We start from the raw sequence: 19894 nt of genomic DNA on the forward strand, positions 1-19894 counted from the left end.
CTACTTGGGTTTGGGTTTTTTGGGTTGTGTTGTTGTTGTTTTTGTTTGTTTTTTACCAGAGAGAATTCAGGGGCATCTCTTGACAAATTTTATTTATATTGCTTAAGTAGGAATCTCTGGCCTTGCTCTCAAACAGAAACCATTTTGTATTGCTATCACTTTTCTCCAAGTTAACCTCTACTCCTGCAAAATTATAAAATAGCCAAGTTAATCAAAGGTGCCCATGGAATCAGTTAATCCCCAAAAGGTCTGCTACACAAGGCTAAGTACTCCACTCTTAGGACGCCTAGAATGCAAGAGGACAAGAGCTGGACAGTAATTAAGTAGTAAAAACAGATTTTATTCAGAAACTGCTATAGTAGGAAATATGAAATCTCATATAGAACTGGGCTCAATTCTAAATATAGCAAGGACAAGCCAGAATTTGTAGTCAAGGAGCAGGATGAGAGTCAGTGGATGAAAAATGATTGAGAAGAGAGAGTAGGGAGATTCTTGCTAACAGGATTTCTGCTAAGGGCAGGCCAGTCATGAGATACCACCTGGAGGATGGTGGGGGATGAGGAATTTGATTAGATATGGAGAGCAATTGGATATCAAGGGGAAAGGATTCTGGATAAACTATCAGGATTATTAAAATAAAATCCATCTATTCTTATTATTATTATTAGGATTATTAAAATTAGACTTCATAGCTCTGGGCAAACTAAGGCTCTGTGGCCCCAGGAAACTGTTCCCTACCCAGTCTGGACAACTTGGCAGCTACCTTTTGCATCACAATGGCCTTGCAATAAGTGTGGATACAGCTCATCCCCAGTGCCCACCTCATCCTGAACCACCAAAATTCTAGGGACTCTTCAATGCCCGAGACTTATGGGCCTGAAGAAAGTTATGCATCCTTGCAAATGTCATCTACAGAGACCCCCCAGAAGGAGACCCTCTCTCCTCTTTCCTCCTCCATGGATCTGCCTATTCAGGACACCTTGATTTTATCACCAGCCCTAGAGTAAAACTTCTACCCACTTCCATAGACTTCTACCCACTTCCGTAGAGGAGAGCACAGTGAAGAAGGAAGATAAAGTCCAGAGCAAGAAACAGAAGACCAGAACCATATTCTCTCAGACCCAGCTATATGTACTCAGTGACAGATCTCAGAGACAGAAACACCTCAGTTTCCAGCAGATGCGAGAATTTTCTAACTTTCTGAACCTTTGCTGTAAACAGGTGAAGACCTGGTTCCAGAACCAGAGAATGAAATATAAGAGGCAGCAGGAAAACAATTGGCCAAGAGCAACAGTGTGACTATAGAATACCTAGGCTTCTATGCCTATTCCCAGGGATTCCTGATGAACGCTTTTGAAAACCTTCCAACATGGAGCAGCCAGACCTGGTATAACCCACATTGGAGCAACTAGACCTGGAAAAGCCAGTCTTGGAGCAACTGTTCCTGGAATAGTCAGACCTGGTGGCCCCAAGCCTGGAATAACCAGACATGGAGCAGTCAGCTGTGAAGAGGAATCTCTGTAGCCCCAGATCCAATTATAGCAATTCTGTCAATGATTTGGGGTCTGTCTTTAAAAATAGTGTAAAAGAGGGGCGCCTGGTGTTAGGGTCCGTGATCAAAGGAACGAGACTGACACAAAGTGAAAATCAAGCAAAATTTTATTTCGCGCCATGCATCAGAAACCAAACTGCATCAGAAACCAAACTGCATCAGAAACCAAACTGCATTAGAAACCAAACTGACTGGTAGGTGCCCAAGTCTTGCTGAGGACCACCGCCTCCCAGTTGCTGGGGTCCCCCCTGGAGGCTCCCTGCCTCACCCTCACTGTACCACAGACCCACTTCCAGTGTGGCTGCACCGTTGGCTCCTGAGAGGCTGCTCCTGATGGCGGCACTGCCCGAGGCGGCGTGGCTGCTTGCGGTGGTGCTGCTGCTGTTGCTGATACTCTGGCTCAGGGTGGCGTCGCTCGCGGCATTGCCGCTGCGGCTCTGGGCGGTGCACGGAGCAATGCCGCTTGAGGTGGCGCCGCTGCTGCTGCTGCTCTGGGCAGTGCGGTGCACGGGGCGATGCTGCTTGAGGTGATGCCGCCATCACTGCTGCTCTGGGCTGTGCACGGGGCGATGCCACTCGCTGTGGCGCCGCTGCTGCTGCTGCTTGCGGTGGTGCAATGGGCGAAGCCACTCGCTGTGGCGCCGCTGCTGCTCGCGGTGGTGCATGGGGCAGCGCCGCTCGTGTTACAGCTCAAGGCGGCACCGCTGCCGCAGCTGCTCTGGTGCACGAGGCGGTGCCGCTTGCTGTGGCGCCGCTGCCACTGCTGCTCTGGGCGGTGCAGGAGGCGGTGCCGCTCGCTGTGGCGCCGCTGCCGCTCTGGGCAGTGCACGGGCGATACCGCTCGCTGTGGCGCCGCTGCCACTGCTGCTCGCGGTGGTGCACCGGGCGATGCAGTTCGCTGTGGCGCCGCTGCTGCTGCTGCTCGAGGTGGTGCACGGGGCGGCGCCGCTCGTGTTACAGCTCAAGGTGGCGCCACTGCCGCAGCTGCTCTGATGCACGAGGCGGTGCTGCTTGCTGTGGCGCTGCTGCGCTGCTGCTCTGGGCGGTGCAGGAGGCGGTGCCACTCGCTGTGGCGCCGCTGCCACTCTGGGCGGTGCACAGGCGATGCCGCTCGCTGTGGCGCCGCTGCCGCTCTGGGCGGTGCACGGGTGATGCCGCTCGCTGTGGCGCCGGTGCCGCTCGCGGTGGTGCACGGGGTGATGCCTTGAGCTGTAACACAAGCGGCGCTGCCCCGTGCACCACCGCGAGCAGCAGCAGCAGCAGCGGCGCCACAGCGAGCGGCCTCGCCCCGTGCACCACTGCGAGCAGCAGCGGCAGCGGCGCCACAGTGAGTGGCATCGCCCCGTGCACAGCCCAGAGCAGCAGTGATGGCGGCATCACCTCAAGCAGCATCGCCCCGTGCACCGCACTGCCCAGAGCAGCAGCCGCAGCAGCAGCAGCGCCAACTCCAGCGGCATCGCCCCGTGCACCGCCCAGAGCAGCAGCAGCAGCGGCGCCACCTCCAGCGGCAGCAGCAGCAGCAATGCCACGAGCGACGCCACCCTGAGCCAGAGTATCAGCAGCAGCAACAGCAGCAGCGCTGCCGCAAGCAGCCACGCTGCCTCGGGCAGTGCCGCCATCAGGAGCAGCCTCTCAGGAGCCAACGGTGCAGCCACAACGGGAGTGGGTCTGTGGTACAGTGAGGGTGAGGCAGGGAGCCTCCAGGAGAGATCCCAGTGACTGGGAGGCGGTGGTCCCCAACAAGACTTGGGCACCTACCAGTCAGTTTGGTTTCTAACGCAGTTTGGTTTCTGAGGCAGTTTGGTTTCTGATGCAGTTTGGTTTCTGATGCAGTTTGGTTTCTGATGCATGGCGCGAAATAAAACTTTGCTTGATTTTCACTTTGTGTCAGTCTCGTTCCTTTGATCACAGACCCTAACACCTGGGTGGCTCAGTGGGTTAAAGCCTCTGCCTTTGGCTCAGGTCATGGTCTCAGGGTCCTGGGATCGAGCCCCACATCGGGCTCTCTGCTCTACGGGGAGCCTGCTTCCTCCTCTCTCTCTGCCTGCCTCTCTGCCTAGTTGTGATTTCTCTCTGTCAAATAAATAAAATATTTTTAAAAAATAGTGTAAAAGAGCAAACTGCCCAGTATTTTAGTACCCAGCGAATAATGGATTTTTTCCCCCAAGTACTCTGTGAGCATACAGTCTGGAGATGTGTGACAATGAGCATATTATTCAATCTCAGCTTGAGTAGTGGCTGTATTACTTCTCCTAGGATTTGTCTGTTAGGGTCCCGTACCTTTGCCTTGATATTGTTTCTCTTTAAGCAGTTGAGGGGGTATGACTGGAGTCTAATCAAAGAGGTTTCAGCAGCATTAGCTGCTGTGGACAACATAACAAAAGATGTTTCTGGCAGTAGATAACTAGATATAATACTAATTTGAGTATTTTTAGGTTCTAGAATCTAACGTCAAGAATAGGAAGTGAGGTATCACTGAGTTCTACTCCAGAAACCAATACTACACTATATGTTAACTAACATAAATTAAAAGCAAAAATAAAATAGGAAGTAAAAACAGAGATGTGTGATGAAGGATTACCCGTATTTTCTAAGATTGAGAGGCTTTACTTTTTGACAACCTCAGGTGTTACAGTAGAGTTAAACTATGATGTGCTTCTCTGATTTCTTCTGCCCCTTGTGCTGTTTTACTACAACTCCTAATTTGTTCATTATTCTATTTGTAAAAAGAGGTTTTGGATTCTATTTATTTTAAGATTTTACTTATTTGTTTGAAAGAGGGAGAGAGCGTGAGAGAGAGCATGAGCAGGGGGTAGAAGCAGAGGGAGAGTCAGGCTCCCTGCCAAGAAGGGAGGGGAGAGCAGGGAGCAGGGAGCCGGATCCAGGGCCTGATCCCTGGACCTGATCCCTGGACTGGATCCCTGGATCCCGGGATTAAGACCTAAACTGAAGCCTTTGATGTCTTTTTACTACATCTGTATCTTTGGGGTAAATACCACTTTACCTTAAAAAAAAAAAAAAGACTCTGCAAGGAGGAACGTGGAAGTCCAAGGTTGAGGCCTCTCTGAAAAAAGGGCTCAAAGAGTTACTGAACCAAAGTGTGCCTGCTCCCCAGTGAGTTACAGACAGAGACTACACCAGGTGGAGTTGCAGGCCATCTTTATTCGTATGAATAAGGAAATGACAGGGAGTAATTTCCAAAGCTGTGTCTCCCCAAAGGAGGAAACTCAGGCTCCTTTAGGGTGCGGGATGAATATTCAGAAAGGGATTTTAATATAATGAGGCTGAAGTCACTGTTGGTCACTCCTCGCACTTTCTGATTCATCTGGGCAGGCTCTCCCTCAAATGTTTCTTTTTCTGTTCCAGTAGTTTGTTAGCTTGTTTCTAAAAGTTAAGACTAACAGCTACACAGAAGCTTCTAGCGGTTTAGTTTCTACAAGAAACATTGACAGTTATGCAGAAGCTTCTACTAGAAATTTCCTGAGTTCAGGGGGTCTGGCCAGTGACAAGAGGAGCCTAAGGAAAGTTGAGTCAGGGAGAATGTCACTATTTATCTATGTTGTCTATTTACAACTTTTGGAAAATCGTTTCTTACCACATTGTGCCCCTGACTAAAGGGAGGACACGAGCATTTGGAGATGGCGTTTTCTATACTGTTTGTGATAATATTCAAGTTCTCTGGTAGCTTACTTGGCCTTCGTGACTTTTTGGCCAGCTTGACCCCACTTCACAGTCTCCCATGTGCCCCAGTGAGCTAGCTGCCTTTCCTCAGCTTGCTTGGTCTGCCTTCACCCCCACTGCCATGCCCAGAGAAGGCCCTACTCTACCTAAGATCCTGGAGGCAGCAGAGAAGAAAACAAAGAATCTGTTTCTTAAGAAGCTTATATTCCAGTAGAGAAAGACCTAGAATAAAATTATTATATGTTGGGAGTGATAAGTATTGTGATCAAAAATAAAGCAGAGAAAGAAAGGTAGAGAGGCAGGTGATGAGGAAGACCTCTCAGGAAGTGCGTTTTGAGCAGAAATTTGTAGAGAGTCAGGGAGAAACCAGGTAAAGTATCTGGGGATAGAAGGCTTCAGGAAGAGGGAAGAGCAAATACAAAGGCCAACAAGGAAAGCCAAAAAACAGTATGGTTGAAACTGAGCAAGAGGGACTGATGCCAGTCTGTGCAAGACACGGAGTAAAGAGGAGAGCTTTGAGCTGAGGTGTGGTAAGGTATGGTCTGCTGTCCTAGGATGTCCTGGCTGTCATGTGGGGAGTAGACACTAGAGTGCAAGAGTGAAGCAGGGAGAGCAACTGACAGGCTGCTTGCCCCTGTCAAGGCTGCACAAGGCCCCTTGACTAAACTGGGTGGCAGCAAGACAAGCAGTGAGAGAGAGTTGAATTCTGGTACAGTTGGGACTCATTTATTGTCAACACAAAATGAACAAACCTTGTAGGATTTCTGAAAAAAAAAAAAAAAAAAAAAGGAAGTGGGATGCCTGGGTGGCTCAGTTGGTTAAGCATCCGCCTTCGGCTCAGGTTATGATCACAGGGTCCTCGAGTCCAGTCCCACATCGGGCTCCTTGCTCAGCAGGGAGCCCGTTTCTCCCTCTGCCCATTGCTCGCCCCTGCTTGTGCTTTCTCTCTCTCTCTCTAACAAATAAATAAAACCTTAAAAAAAATAAGGAAGAGATCTTATTCCAGCCCAAGGACTCGAATTGTATCCAAGGACAGCAACTTAGGATACATAATCATCACAAAGAAGAGAGTACTCTGGGGAAAAACATTTGAGGCAGGGCTACATATGTTTTCACACAGAGTTACAAATCAGAAATATAACCCAGTAGGGGGACCCTGAGCTCAGCACATTCCATGTTTAAAACTAAGTCAGTATCCCAGTCAATAAAGTAGGAAGTGATCCAAAGACTGACAGAACAAACTCCACCACTAAATACAGTGAAGAAGCTGTATCTCATAGGTTAGGAAGGTCCGAAAGGTGGAGGGAGACTGCCACAAGGAGGACACACATGGAGAGGGCAGAGAAATGCTCTTTCCCATCCTAAGCTCACAGAGGTAATACTAAACCACATAACATTTGGCTTTAAAAACCAGAGGGACTGAAATCCATGAGTTTGTAAAAACAGTCGGGACTTGGAGCCTGGAACTTAAAAAATATGCTGGCTCACCACAGGGTTGGCCAGGAGTGTGAGTGTTAGCTGGGTTGCATCCCTTCAAGAGACAGCAGTCCACACGGAAGGCAACATGAAAATGGCAGTTCACACAATGCCAGGGGGCAAATGGGAGACAGACCTATTTGTAATGGTTTTGGAGCATGTACAGGACTTCTCTGAAAACAAGGGAGCTGCCAGCTGCCATTTTCCACCCCCACCCCCCACTATAAACACAGGGATTCTTTGGAAAGATTTAACAGAACTATATAGAACATTCTATCCTAAAAGAGCAAAAATGAACTTTTGGGACTTTGCCAAAATAAAAAGCTTTGGCACAGCAAAGGAAATGTCAAAAAACCTAAGAGGCAACCCATGGAATGGGAGAAGATATTTGCAAATGATGCTACAGATAAAGGGCTGATATCCAAAATGTATAAAGAAATTATCAAACTCAACACCCACAAAACAAATGTTTTGTTTGTTTGTGGGTGTTGAGTTTGATAATTTCTTTATACATCTTGGATATCAGCCCTTTATACCAGTCAAAATGGCTAAAATTAATGAGACAAGGAACAACAAATGTTGGTGAGGCTGTGGAGAAAGGGGAACCCTCTTACACTGTTGGTGGTCAGAGTGGCTGCAAGCAGGTGCAGCCACTCTGGAAAACAGTATGGAGGTTCCTCAAGACTTTAAAAATAGAGCTACCCAATGACCCAGCAACTGCACTACTGGTTATTTAGCCCAAAGATACAGATGTAGAAAAAGAAGGGGCACATGCACCCCAATGTTCATAGCAGCAATGTCCACAATAGCCAAACGGTGGAAGGAGCCCACATGTTCTTCAACAGATATAAGGAAAAAGAAGAAGTGGTTCATATATGCAATGGAATATTACTCAGCCATCAGAAAGGATGAATACCCATCATTTGCATCGATATGGATGGAACTGGAAGGGATTACGTTAAGTGAAATAAGTCAAGCAGAGAAAGACAATTATCATATAATTTCAGTCATATGTGGAATATAGGAAATAGCACAGAGGATCATAGAGGAAGGGAGGGAAAACTGAATGGGGAGAAATCAGCAAATGAGACAAACCATGAGAGACTCTTGACTCCAGGAAACAAACTGAGGGTTTCAGAGGGCAGGTGGGTGAGGGGATGTGGTAACTGAGTGATGGGCATTAAAGAGGGCATGTGATGTGGTGAGCACTGGGTGTTATGCACAACTAATGAATCACTGAACACTATATTAAAAGCTAATAATGGCTAATTGCATATCTAGAAACTAAACTAAACTAAAATGTCTATGCTACCCAAAGCAATCTACACATTTAAGGCAATCCCTATCAAAATACCAGGAGCATTTTTTCACATAGCTAGAACAAACAATCCTAAAATTTGTATGGAACCACAAAAGACCCCAAATAACAAGGCAATCTCAAAAAAGGAAACTAAAGCTGGATGGATGAGGATTCTGAATTCAAGCTGTATTACAAAAATGTAGTCTCAAGACAGAACGGTGCTGGCTGCAAAATGGACACATCGATCAATGGAAGAGAATAGATGTTGTGCCCGAGTTTCCGTGTCCGAGAGACCACCAAGGAGCCAAGCACGGATTCAATCACACAAGGGTTTATTTGACAAGCTTAAGCTTGGGCCCAAGTACACGTGACACAGTGGAGTAGGGACTTGGACCCCGAGGTGACATGTTTAAGCTTGGGTCCAAGTATACCTGATGCAGCAGAGTAGGGACTTGGACCCCGAACCAGATTACAGTCAGAGTTTTTAAAGTCAGAGTGGGGGTGGACTTGGCAGTAGATAATTGGGCCATGACTGCTGGCTCAGCAGTAAGTGAGGACAAAGGGGATGTTCAGAAAGGCTATCAGGGTAAAAAAGACTGTCAGGATATCGGAGGCCTGGTTATTATCAAATCAAGGCCATTTCTCCCTCTGATGAGGCACTAACATGACGACAATTGGGAGTTTCCTGGTGGAATGTCACATTCCTGCTATCGAGTGTTCTTGCTAGTGAGATTTAGGTTTAACTTTGTTTCCATTTTCTTCCGCCTCAGCCTCAGCCTCCTTCAGTTTTTATGGCGGGGAGGGTGATGTTAGGGCTTGAGGAACCGAGTTATGTGTGCCTCTGGAAATTGGGCTATTGATAAGGTAACTTCTTTGTTGTAAATCTCAAGGACATTTGTAAACCAAGGGAGACTCCTGCCTTTCAGGATTGTGATCTCTGCAAGTTAACTATTTGTTTTTCTTTTAGGGCAGTCAGGGATGCCTGAGGAATGTCACACATACTGCCGAGGCGAGGGGAGCGGGTGGAGAGGGGGTGCAAGGTGCCAGCTTTTGCTTTGCCAAGATGGCTGTACTTATGCTAAAGCTAAACCTGAGGTGGGATGGCCTTAATTTTCTCGGCCTCCACATAGATAGCTCAGAAGTGGACCCAAAACTCTATGATCAACTAATCTTTGACAAAGGAAGAAAGGATATCTGATGGAAAAAAGACAGTCTCTTCAACAAATGGTGCTGGGAAAATTGGACAGCCACATGCAGAAGAATGAAACTGGACCACTTTTTTACACTATATGCAAAAATAAGCTCAAAATGGATGGATGACCTCTAAATGTGGGACAGGAAACCCCCAGAATCCTAGAGAAGAACACTGGGAACACTCCCTTTGACCTAGGCAGTAGCAAGTTCTTAATAGACACATCTCCAGAGGCAAGAGAAACAAAAGCAAAAATGAACTATTGGGACTTTGTCAATAAAAAGCTTCTGCACAGTGGAAGAAACAAGCAACAAAACTAAAAGGCAGACTATGGAATGGGAGAAGACAATTGCAAATAATATATCTGATAAAGGGTTACTGCCCAAAATATCTAAAGAACTTATTAAACTAAACACCCCCCAAAAAACAAATAATCCACTTAAATAATAGGTGGAAGACATGAATAGACATTTTTCCAAAGAAAACATTCAGATGGCTAATAGACACATGAAAAGATGCTCAACATCATTTATCATCAGGGAACTATGAATCAAAATTATGATGAGATACCACCTCACAGTGACATGATGGCTAAAATTAACAGAGGGAACAACAGATGTTGGTGAGGATGTGGAGAAAAGGGAGCTTCCTTCACTGTTGGTGGGAATGCAAACTGGTGCACTAATCCTGGAAAACAGTATGGAAGTTCCTCCAACAGTAAAAATAGTAACACCCTATGATCCAGCAATAGCACTATTGGGTATTTACTCAAGGGATACAAAAATACTGATTTGAAGGGGTACATGCACCCTGATGTTTATAGCAGCAGTGTCCACAATAGTCAAATTATGGAAAGAGAACAAATGTTCATTTTATCAGCTAACGAATGGATAAAATGGATAAAGAAGATGTGATACACACACACACACACACACACACACACACACACACACATATACTTCTATCACTCAGCCATCAAAAAGAATGAAATCTTATCATTTGCAGCAACAGGATGGAGCTAAAGTATATAATGCTAAGTGAACTGAATCAGAGAACGATAAATACCACATGATTTTACTTACTCATATGTGGAGTTTAAGAAGCCTCACAGGTAGGGAGAAGAAAAAAAGGAGGAAAAACAGACTCCTTTTTTTTTTTTTTAAGTTACTTGTTTATTTGAGAGAGAAAGCACACACAAGCAAGGGGGGTGAGGGCAGGTGGAAGTGGGGGCTCAATCCTAGGACCCCGAGATCATGACCAGAGCCACCCAGGCGCCAGAAAGCTAACTCTTAACTATACAGAACCAACTAAGGGTTGCTCGAGGGTAGTTGGGTGTGGGAAATGGATGAAATAAGTCATGGGTATGAAGCAGGGCACAGGTTGTGATGAGCACTGTGTGTTATATGTGAGAAATCACTAAATCCCACACTTGACACCACTATTACTTTGTACATTAACTAACGCAAGTTAAATAAAAACTTAGAAGAAAAAAAAAATCCATGGGACAAGTAGATCATTCAAGAAAAGATCCAAGAGAATATTTGATTCTGGTTCCAATCCATGGGGCAGAGTATTTTGGTGGTACAGTGGTGGCGGGTCCAACAAAGGAAAGGAGGAGCGAATGAGGAAGGTAGAAAACCAGGAAAAGTGTTAAGTCCCAAAAGCCATTGGGGTTTGGGGTAGAGGAGGATGGAGGGAAACATCTGCATTGCCAGATGTTGCTCTGAAGGCGGAGAGGCCGCCCCAAGTGACTTTGAGAAGAACCATTCCAATGGCTTGATGGAGAGGAACCCTCCCCTTGAGTCATCTGGAGAGAGAATGGGAAGCTGAGAAGAGTCCACAGTGAATCTCGGTAACTCTTCAGAGGACTTTTGATGCCCCAGAGGGAAGGGTCCGGAGCTGGATGGGCCCTTGGGTTCTGGAGAGGTGTCTAGGTGGTTTTCAAGGTGGGGGATTCTGCGGCACGTGTTTGCATGTTGGGGGCAACTGAGACGGAGAACTTGTTGGTGAGGTACAAAACAGGAACCGCTGTGGAGGCAACATCCCTGAACAGGCTGGAGGGGCAGGGCCTGGCTCTATATATTTCCCCCATAAGCGCAGGGACTCGCGACAGAAGCCACCGCCGCACGGCTTCCCCGCACCTCAGCGGCGAGCTCAAGCCATCCCTGCGAGAACTACGCCTCCCGGCAGGCAGTACGCGCCGTTGGCAATGCGCAGGCGCACGCCGCGGCCTCGGCTCGTCCCCTCCCAGCCGCCCCAGCCCCTGTTCCGGGCTGCATCCAACGACGCGGAGGGGGACGGGTTCCTCTTAAAAGAGAAACGGCGGCGGTGCGCGCGAGGTGGGCCCTCGTCCTCCCGCGGCTCTCCGGGCCTGCGCGCGAGGCGGGGGAAGCGCAGGCGCAGTGGGGCTGAGGGCGGGTGGGGGCGCGCAGGTAAGGCCGGGTAGGGGTGGACCGCGGCTGGCGCTCTCGGTGGCCAGCGCGCTGCCTTCGGCATCGGAGTGCCCTACGCACAGTGAGCGTTAAGTGGGGCGGCCCGAGCCGGGTGGGGGCGCCGTCCAGACCCGCTCCCAGCCACGGTCGCCCCGCCACGAAGAGCGCCCCCGGCGGCGCCAGCTTCCTGTCCCCGGCAGCCAGTCAAGGCCCGTGCTCTCCTCGGGGAAACTGCCCCTGCCCCCCAAGCAGCCCCAGTTGAGAGTCCTCCGTGAGTCCCACGCCCTTGCCCAGCCCCGTGCCGGCGTCTCGGGTCCGGCCATTGTTAGGCCTCGACCCCGTCTCGCCGCCGCCAGCCGCCCGGCGCCGGCTCACACGCGCCGTAACGTCAGCCGGGGCGGTGAGGGCGCCGGGGCCGCGGCCGCCCCCGGGATGTCTCGGTGCCGCTGCCAGGTCGCCAACGAGCCCACTGCGGCCCCGGCGGCGGGCGGAGCCGGGGCCTTGGGCCCGCCCACACGCGCGTCTCCTCCGCCCGGTAGGTCCCGGCGCCCATGGCTTCCTCTCCGGTGGACGCGTCCCGCAGGCGGCAGGAGAAGCGGCGGCAGCTGGACGCGCGCCGCAGCAAGTGCCGCATCCGCCTGGGCGGCCACATGGAGCAGTGGTGCCTCCTCAAGGAGCGGCTGGGCTTCTCCTTGCACTCGCAGCTCGCTAAGTTCCTGCTGGACCGGTTAGGGGCCGGCGCGGGCTGCGGGGGAGGGCGCCCGGGTTGCCCCGCCCAGTCCCCCTCCCCGGCCCTGTGCCGGCCCTCTGCTCCTCCCCACCTGCAGCGGCCTCGGTTCGGCCCAACAGCCTGTGCGATTGGCGGCTTCTGTGGGCCCCTTGCCCTCCTCTTGGTCCCCGGAGAATAGGGCGCCCAAAAGTGTGTGCGCGCTGAGAGCTGAGGGCACCCGCTGGTCGGGATCCCTCCCTAAACTGCCCGTTTTCTCTCCCCCCCCCCGCCCCCATTCCCCTCGCAGGTACACTTCTTCAGGCTGTGTGCTCTGTGCAGGTAGGGAGGAGATCACTAGAGGTAGGGGGTCTGGAGCCAGGGAGGGGAGAGGGGCAACAGGGAGTGATGTGACCCAGGAGCAGCCTCAGGAAGGACTGGAGAAGAGGAGACCCAGAGTGAGTTTGGGAAAAGGTGGAGGAGTTGGGGAGCCCAGGGTAGTTTGATGGGGGGCAGCCTGCGGAGAAGACAGCAACGTCTCAGGACCTTTGGGGGTTCTGGGCTCTGAAGAATGGTAAACGGAACTAGGGACTGGCCTTGCCCAGGGCGTTGGGGGACAGAGCTATGAGGGCGTGTCCCAGGGTGAGAGTGGGAGGCTGGGAAGCCTGCCCTGACTGCTGGGAAGCTTGCCCTGACTGTTGCCTTCACCACTTCAGGTCCTGAGCCTTTGCCTCCCAAGGGTCTGCAGTATCTGGTGCTCCTGTCTCATGCCCACAGCCGAGAGTGCAGCCTGGTGCCGGGGCTTCGAGGGCCTGGGGGCCAAGATGGGGGGCTTGTGTGGGAGTGCTCTGCAGGCCATACCTTCTCCTGGGGCCCCTCTTCAGGCTCCATATCTCCAGAGGAGCCCAAGCCAGTTTCCTGTACAAATACTGCCCGGAGAAGCTGGTGCCTGGAGGCCAGGAGCGGACAGGAGCCTGCAGGTAGGCTTCAGGAAAGAAGAGTTACAAAACAAAGCGAAGGAGAATGGTTCCCATCTCTGTGGCTTAGAGCCCCATTTTCTAAAAATGATCCTTTCTCAGTGGGAAAACTATGCTGACAAGGAAGTACATCCTAAAATATATATTTTAGGTATAAAAAGCAAAATACAGAATAACATTTGTGTTGTGTTACCATTGGTGGAAAATAAGAGGAGAATGAATGTATATATATTATGAATGTATATAAAATTTCTCTGGAAGGGCATGTAGGCAACCAGGTTTTCTGTGGGAAGAACTAGGTGATTGGGGGACAGTATCGGGAAAGAGATTTTTCAAAGTGTACCTTTTTGTACTTTTATTTTTTGAATCATGTGAATGTATCATCTCTAAAGAAAATACCCCTTCTGATCCCTGTAGCCTCTGCACCCTCCTCCTCCTTCCCAAGAGTCCTCCCACCACTTCAGACCTTAGAAATGTATGCGTCCTCATCCCCCCAGCCCAGAGTTCCTTCCCCTTTGACCCTACCTTTGCCAACAGGTTTTGCATCTGAGCATGAAGAGAGGACTCCGGAGGCCAAGTTGCCCAGGTGAGGTTGGGGATGGGAGGGAAAGGATAGACTTGGGTGAATATCACAGGTGAGGGAGCCCAGCCTGAGGCTTCCCTTTCTTGGTCCAGCAGGGAAGTGGGACCCCTACTGGAGACCTTCCCAACCCCAGGAGAAGATGGGGAGGAGGAAGATGAGGATGAAGAGGAGATGCTCAGTGATGCCAGCCCATGGACCTACAGCTCCTCCCCAGATGAGCAAGTTGGGGTTGTGGAAAGATGTTGAATAGAGCAGCAGGGAGGGGACAGCTGGTCAGGGATCCCAGGCTTTCCAGAATCAAGGGAAAGGCTTATTGGTGGGGAAGGCAGAAAGAATTGGAGGCTCTGAATTGGGGAAAGGGGATGAAAGTAGGCTTAGAGGAAAATGAAAGATGAAAGTAGGTGTGAACATAGATCCTAGTGTGTGGGTAGTATTGTTCTGAGATTGGGATCTTGGCAATTTAGGTGCTGGGGTTGGGTTGAAGGCTAGCTGAGAGCCTGGGGAGATAATGCCTTCCTTTCCCTTCTCTTTTCAGCAGTGATCCAGATGCCCCCAGAGTACTTCCTTCCCCTGTCACCCATGAATTTAAGGATGGGGAGACACCCCCGGCCCCAGCAGCTCCCCTCAGTCCTCTTGCTGTACCATCCTCATCAACATCCTCATCGGGTTCTGGACCTCTTCTGCCTACGGAAGTTGGGGTACAGCCAGAACTCAGAGGGACCCCTCAAGTAGCCCAGCAGACTGAGCCCCTGGCCAGGTAACCTGATGGCTGAGACAGAGGGCAGGGGCATCCTGGGACATGGCCCAGCCTCGAGGCCCTCTGCTCCCTCTTTGCTGCCCATAGCCCTGGGAGTCAGGCCCAGTCTGCTCTGACCTTGGCCTGGGAGGAAGACACGACACAGATCGGCTCCAAGAGAATTAGGTAGGCCTCGGGGAGGGGGCCTTGGCATGGGGAGTGAGAAGAGGGGGCTGAGGAGAGCCTGTGGGAGTCCTTATGCTCCTGCCTATCCTCCCCACCCCCCCCAAGGAAAGCTGCCAAAAGAGAGCTGCTGCCTTGTGACTTCCCTGGCTGTGGAAGGATCTTCTCCAACCGGCAGTATTTGAATGTGAGGACATGAGGGTCACAGACTGGGCTCTATGTGGCCTCAGAGGTATATGAGAAGGGCTTAAGGAAATGCGGAGGTGAAGGAGAAGCTGAAGCAAAGAAGCTCAGGGTGTGGGTGGATTTGGAGATAGGAAGAGAAGGGCTGGACCTGCAGAGCTCACCTAGAGTTAATCACTAAACCAGAAAGCTGTAGATAAGGAAGAAAACCAAGCATCAGGTGCACAGCTGCTGCTCACCACCGCTGGTTGCGTGGGCCCTCCAAGGGTCACATGGGGATGACAGTGGCATTCCTCAGGCTCTTGGAAGGCTAGCATCTTTCTAAGCAGTTGATGTGGATCAAGTCTTCTGGTCTCCAAAACATCCCTAGGGAGTAGGTGCCAAGACTGTTCCTCCTGCAGGTGAGGGAACTGAGGCACACTGAAAGCTAGTGCGTGGTCGCGCTGGGGTTCCAGAGTCCGCACTCAGCCACTGGGCCCTGCTGGCTGGAGTGGGTAGTTCTAGTGCCAGAGGACCAGAAGATGCAGCCTAACTGCAGGAGAGGTTTGAGGCACAAAGAGGGAAGGGCCACAGACCCACACCTAACCCAGAGCCCTCCCAGATGACGTCCTGAAGCTGAGGGAGAGCCCAGACCAGGGGGATGGCGAAGCGATGGTGGATGGGATTTGGGAGAGGACATGGGTACGTCAGCCCTGCGTGGTAGAAAAGCTCTGGGATGAGGACTTTAGTGGGGCTAGTCAAACACAGGAGGCTGTTAATGAAGAAGACTGAAGCAGCCTTTAGCAGCAGTTTAACTATGAGAAAGTGGGATTATAGAAGAGGGGACAACCCATGCAGTTTACGGAGCCAGGATTTAAAATTCGGTCAGACAGGAGAACAATTTCCCAGACATACTCAGGGAGTTAAAGAACAGACTACCTTTAAAGTGTCCCACGTTGAGAGCATGCATGTGTGTATGTGTGTTTCCAAAGCAGATTCAGGAAAACGTCATATAATATACACCCATGATGAGCTATTAATAAAGTAGGCAGTTTGGGCAATATTGTTGTACACTAATACTGAAAAAGGTAGTCATACCTACCTAGATTGTGTTCTCATTCCCAGCAGATAGCAACTTCATGATTAGGGAACCAAGAGCGTCACCAGAATGGCCCTTTGTTCAGAGAACTGGGCTTTGTAAAGAGGTTGTGGCAGAAATGTGAGATAATGCAAGTCAAGGACAGGATAGGATGAGGGCAGAGTTTGGTGTCAGGATGGGATGGGGTGCTCCCAGTCGTATGAGGACTGGCCAGGATGATGGGAGCTGGTGGTGACAGAACTACTAGGGAAGGTGGGTGGGCAGAGGACCCTGCCTGCTGGGCCAGCTCTGGTGGCCTCCCTGACATTACCTGTTTCCTTTCCTAGCACCACAAGAAGTACCAGCACATCCACCAAAAGTCCTTTTCCTGCCCAGAGCCAGCCTGTGGGAAGTCCTTCAACTTTAAGAAACACTTGAAGGAGCATGTTAAACTGCACAGTGGTGAGTGATAGAAATGCCTCCTCATTTCCCTCCTGTGGGTGCTGTCCCCTGCCCCTGTGGGTCCCTTCACTTCCCTGTGGGGCTCATCACCTCCTTTCTGCATATCCCAGCACCCCTCCATGGGATGACTCTTATACTCAGTTCTCTGTGTGGTGAGCACCCGCCTGCCTGAGATTGTTTTAGGTGCTGAGATACAAAAGTGAATAAAGAAGGAAATCCTTACTTTATAAGACGTCCACTCTAGTGATAAGAGGGGTACAAAGAGATGTAAAAGCCCGGAAGGGGAAGGAGAGCACAAGGGAGGAGTCTCTCTGGTAGAAAGGGAAGATGCTTTGAGCAAAGACCTAAGTGAAGGGAGAAATGGAGGCTTGTCCATGTCTATGGGCAGCACTGGGAAGGCCCTGACCTGGCTTCTGTGTGGCGTGTTCCAGGAAGGGAGAGGAGGCCAGGAAGTTAGAAAGGAAGGAAAAGAGATCAGACAGGTGGTGGGGGTCTCCAAGGCTACCATCAGTATGACTTGGCTTCTGGCCAAACGAGATAAGGTCGTGTATGGCAGAAGGACACAACTGACTTTAAGAGGAGCAGAGTGACTGCCGTGTGGAGAAATGGGACTATAGGAACACGCAGCACACAATGACAGCAGGTCCAGTTGGGTTGGTGGAGGGATGTGGCTGGAGGCTGATGGAAGTGTGAAGGTAGAGCCCAAAGGCCACTGTGAGGACAGAGTGGCCACGGGTGGATTGGTGGGAGGGCGTCAAGGCTGACTTGAAGGATTCCAGCCTGAGCAACTGGGCAGAGGTGATGAGATTTCCTGGAAATAAGGGAGAGGCAGGCTTTAGGAATGGGACATTTTATTTGGGACATGCTAATTTAGACATCCCAGAAGATGTGAATCTGGAGTTCAGAGATGATGGGGGGAAAATGTGTTCATCACAAGCAGGTGGGTGGTCTTTGGGGTTGAGGGTATAGGGTACCTCCATGGGGTGAGCTTAGGTACAAGAGAGTTCTGAGCGGTGCAGATGGGAAGGGCAGCTCCCAAGCGCCTGGTGAAGCAGATGAAAAGAGCAGTATTTGAGGACCCACATGGAGAGAGTGTTCTGTGGGGGAGGGGGTGGGTTGTGCCAGTGCTACGAGACTGAGTCAGTTGAGGACAGGCTACTGGATGTGGTGGGAAGCCACCTTTGACTAGACGACAAGGTGGTGTGTGACAAAGGAGGACAGACAGAAGTGAGTTCAAGGCAGGGAGCAGCTGGGGAAGTAGAGGTAGCGAGTAGGGGCCATTCTCTGGAGTGTTGCCCTGAAGACAAGTAGAGAAATGGGGTCTTAGCTGGAAGCTGTGAGTTTGGGGGTACAGAGATGCAAATGATCGCACTGAGAGAAAAGGCTTACTGATGTCTGGGTTTGGGGGGAAGGTCAGGGAGAAGCAGTGGGTTTCTGCATAGCTGGAGGGCGACTGCAGTGGATGGATATGGGCAGAGGTGAGCTGGTGGATGGATCAGGTCAGGGGACCGTGTGCTTATTTCCCCTGGGTTCTCTCTCCCTGGTGACCTGAAGAATGAGACCATTGCTGAGTGAGTTAGCAGAGAGAGGAGGTGGTATGGAAAATGGCCTTCTGGACTCTTGAGAGCGGCAGAGTGAACTGGCCACGAAATGCAGAGGCATATGGTGGGCCTTTGGGACTTGTGGTTGTGAATGAAAAGGAAAGGCTGAGGGGTAGGCGAACGGATTGTGGGTTGTGTTTCTGCTCCCCATACCACACCTGTGTATTCCTGGAACAGGCCAAGGGTTGTGTTTACCTTGGTACAACTAAGGGAGAGAGCAGCCAGTGAATTCGTAGAGTGATCGAAGGAGGCTACAAAGACACCCCAGAGAGGGATCTGGGTAAGGAGTGCGGAGGGGGACAGTGGGAAGGCAACAGGCTGCTGCACTGGCAGCCTGCAGCCACAGGCTTATTGTAGCCGGACAAAGTAGAAGGCCCTTGCTGGGATGCTTGAAATGGCGATTTCAAGGAGGTGCAGTGATGGGGCGTGCCCTGGGAGTGGCGGCTGAGATGGGTGGGAGACCAGGTCAGTGCAGGTCCGGGAACAGAAATGTGGAGTGCTGGACGTGTAGAAGGCAAAGCAATAGCATGAGTAATGGCTGAGGAAAGGGCCTGGGGCCAGAGATTTGGGGAATGTGATGGAGTAATGGGGAAGAAGGCTGGAGGGGTACGTGTGGGGTTACACACGCAGTGGTGAGACATGTCTAAAGAATGCCCCAAGAAGCAGGGATACCTCCTGTAGAGCCTGCCCAGAGACTTGGGAGGTATAGGAGAAAAACCACAGCGGGACTGTGAGAGCTGCTGGAGAAGCACAGAGGGCAGGTGGTCAGTGCTGGTAGGGAGGCAGTTTCAAGGAAAATGGAGCAGATTGGCAGCTGACAGCCAAGGGGCACTGTTGGGGGCTGGGGGGATGTGCATAAACTGGTTGAATGGGGCCAGTACTCCTGTGAGAGTTGACAGGTGGGCTGGGCTGAGGAGGGGCCACGGCCCGGGGATGGATGCTGGGGTGACCCCTGTGAACCCGCAGACACCCGGGACTACATCTGTGAGTTCTGTGCCCGGTCTTTCCGCACCAGCAGCAACCTTGTCATTCACCGGCGCATCCACACTGGAGAGAAACCCCTGCAGTGAGTGTGGTGGGAGGAGGAAGGGAAGGTTGGGCTGCGGGTGGGCCAGCAAGAGAGTGCTGAAGGAGGGAGAGCCCCTGGGGAGGTCACGATGGGCCGAAACCCTGTCCTTCCCTCCGCTGTCCCTGGCTCAGGTGTGAGATCTGCGGGTTCACCTGCCGCCAGAAGGCCTCCCTGAACTGGCACCGGCGCAAGCATGCAGAGACAGCCGCTACTCTGCGCTTCCCCTGTGAGTTTTGCGGCAAGCGTTTCGAGAAGCCAGACAGCGTTGCAGCTCACTGCAGCAAAAGCCATCCAGCCCTGCTCCCAGCCCCACAAGAGTCACCCGGCCCGTCGGAGCCCTGTCCCAGCATCTCTTCCTCTGTGACCCCGAGGTCTGGTGATGAGTCCAGCCCCTCTGTGGTTCCTCAGGCTCTGACTGTGCTTCCTCAGCAGTGAGCATTCCTGAGCTCTAAGGAACCAGACCCTGGAGACTGAAGAGGAGCAAGGAAGAGAATGCCAGGTGCCTGGTCCCCAGAAACCAGGGTGACAGGGAGTTCAGGGTGGGGGCAGAAAAACAAGCCAGGCTACTTTAGTCTTCCTGAAGGACAGAATAAACCCAGTATTTTACATGGACGTACGTGGGCAGAGTGAGTATTTTGGCACCTGAAGTGCAGGAATCCTGATTCCTCTAGAAGCAGGTGCTGCTAGAATATACCTGAGTTTAC

At 51.2% G+C, this 19894-nt stretch overlaps 1 protein-coding gene and 1 pseudogene across 9 annotated transcripts; both read left to right on the forward strand.

The window, feature by feature from the left end:
- Positions 1 to 658: 658 nt before the first annotated feature.
- LOC123939183 lies at positions 659 to 1608 on the forward strand (annotated as a pseudogene).
- Positions 1609 to 10452: 8844 nt separating this feature from the next.
- Positions 10453 to 19802, forward strand: ZNF692 (zinc finger protein 692). 9 transcript variants are annotated; one of them, XM_045999526.1, is made up of 12 exons: positions 10453 to 11540; positions 12173 to 12360; positions 12650 to 12681; positions 13056 to 13319; positions 13854 to 13902; positions 13995 to 14117; positions 14438 to 14656; positions 14744 to 14821; positions 14927 to 15005; positions 16406 to 16520; positions 19088 to 19187; positions 19322 to 19802. In XM_045999526.1, the coding sequence occupies exons 2-12, from the start codon at positions 12185 to 12187 to the stop codon at positions 19623 to 19625; spliced, it is 1539 nt and encodes a 512-aa protein (XP_045855482.1). In that variant the 5' UTR covers positions 10453 to 11540; positions 12173 to 12184; the 3' UTR covers positions 19626 to 19802. The 9 variants fall into 9 exon arrangements, with proteins under 9 accessions (XP_045855482.1, XP_045855480.1, XP_045855481.1 ...); XM_045999524.1 differs by having other exon boundaries at positions 10454 to 11540; positions 14435 to 14656; XM_045999525.1 differs by having other exon boundaries at positions 10455 to 11540; positions 13992 to 14117.
- Positions 19803 to 19894: the final 92 nt, after the last annotated feature.

Source organism: Meles meles, chromosome 3 (genome assembly GCF_922984935.1).
Source record: "Meles meles chromosome 3, mMelMel3.1 paternal haplotype, whole genome shotgun sequence".
NCBI classification, from domain to species: Eukaryota; Metazoa; Chordata; class Mammalia; order Carnivora; family Mustelidae; genus Meles; species Meles meles.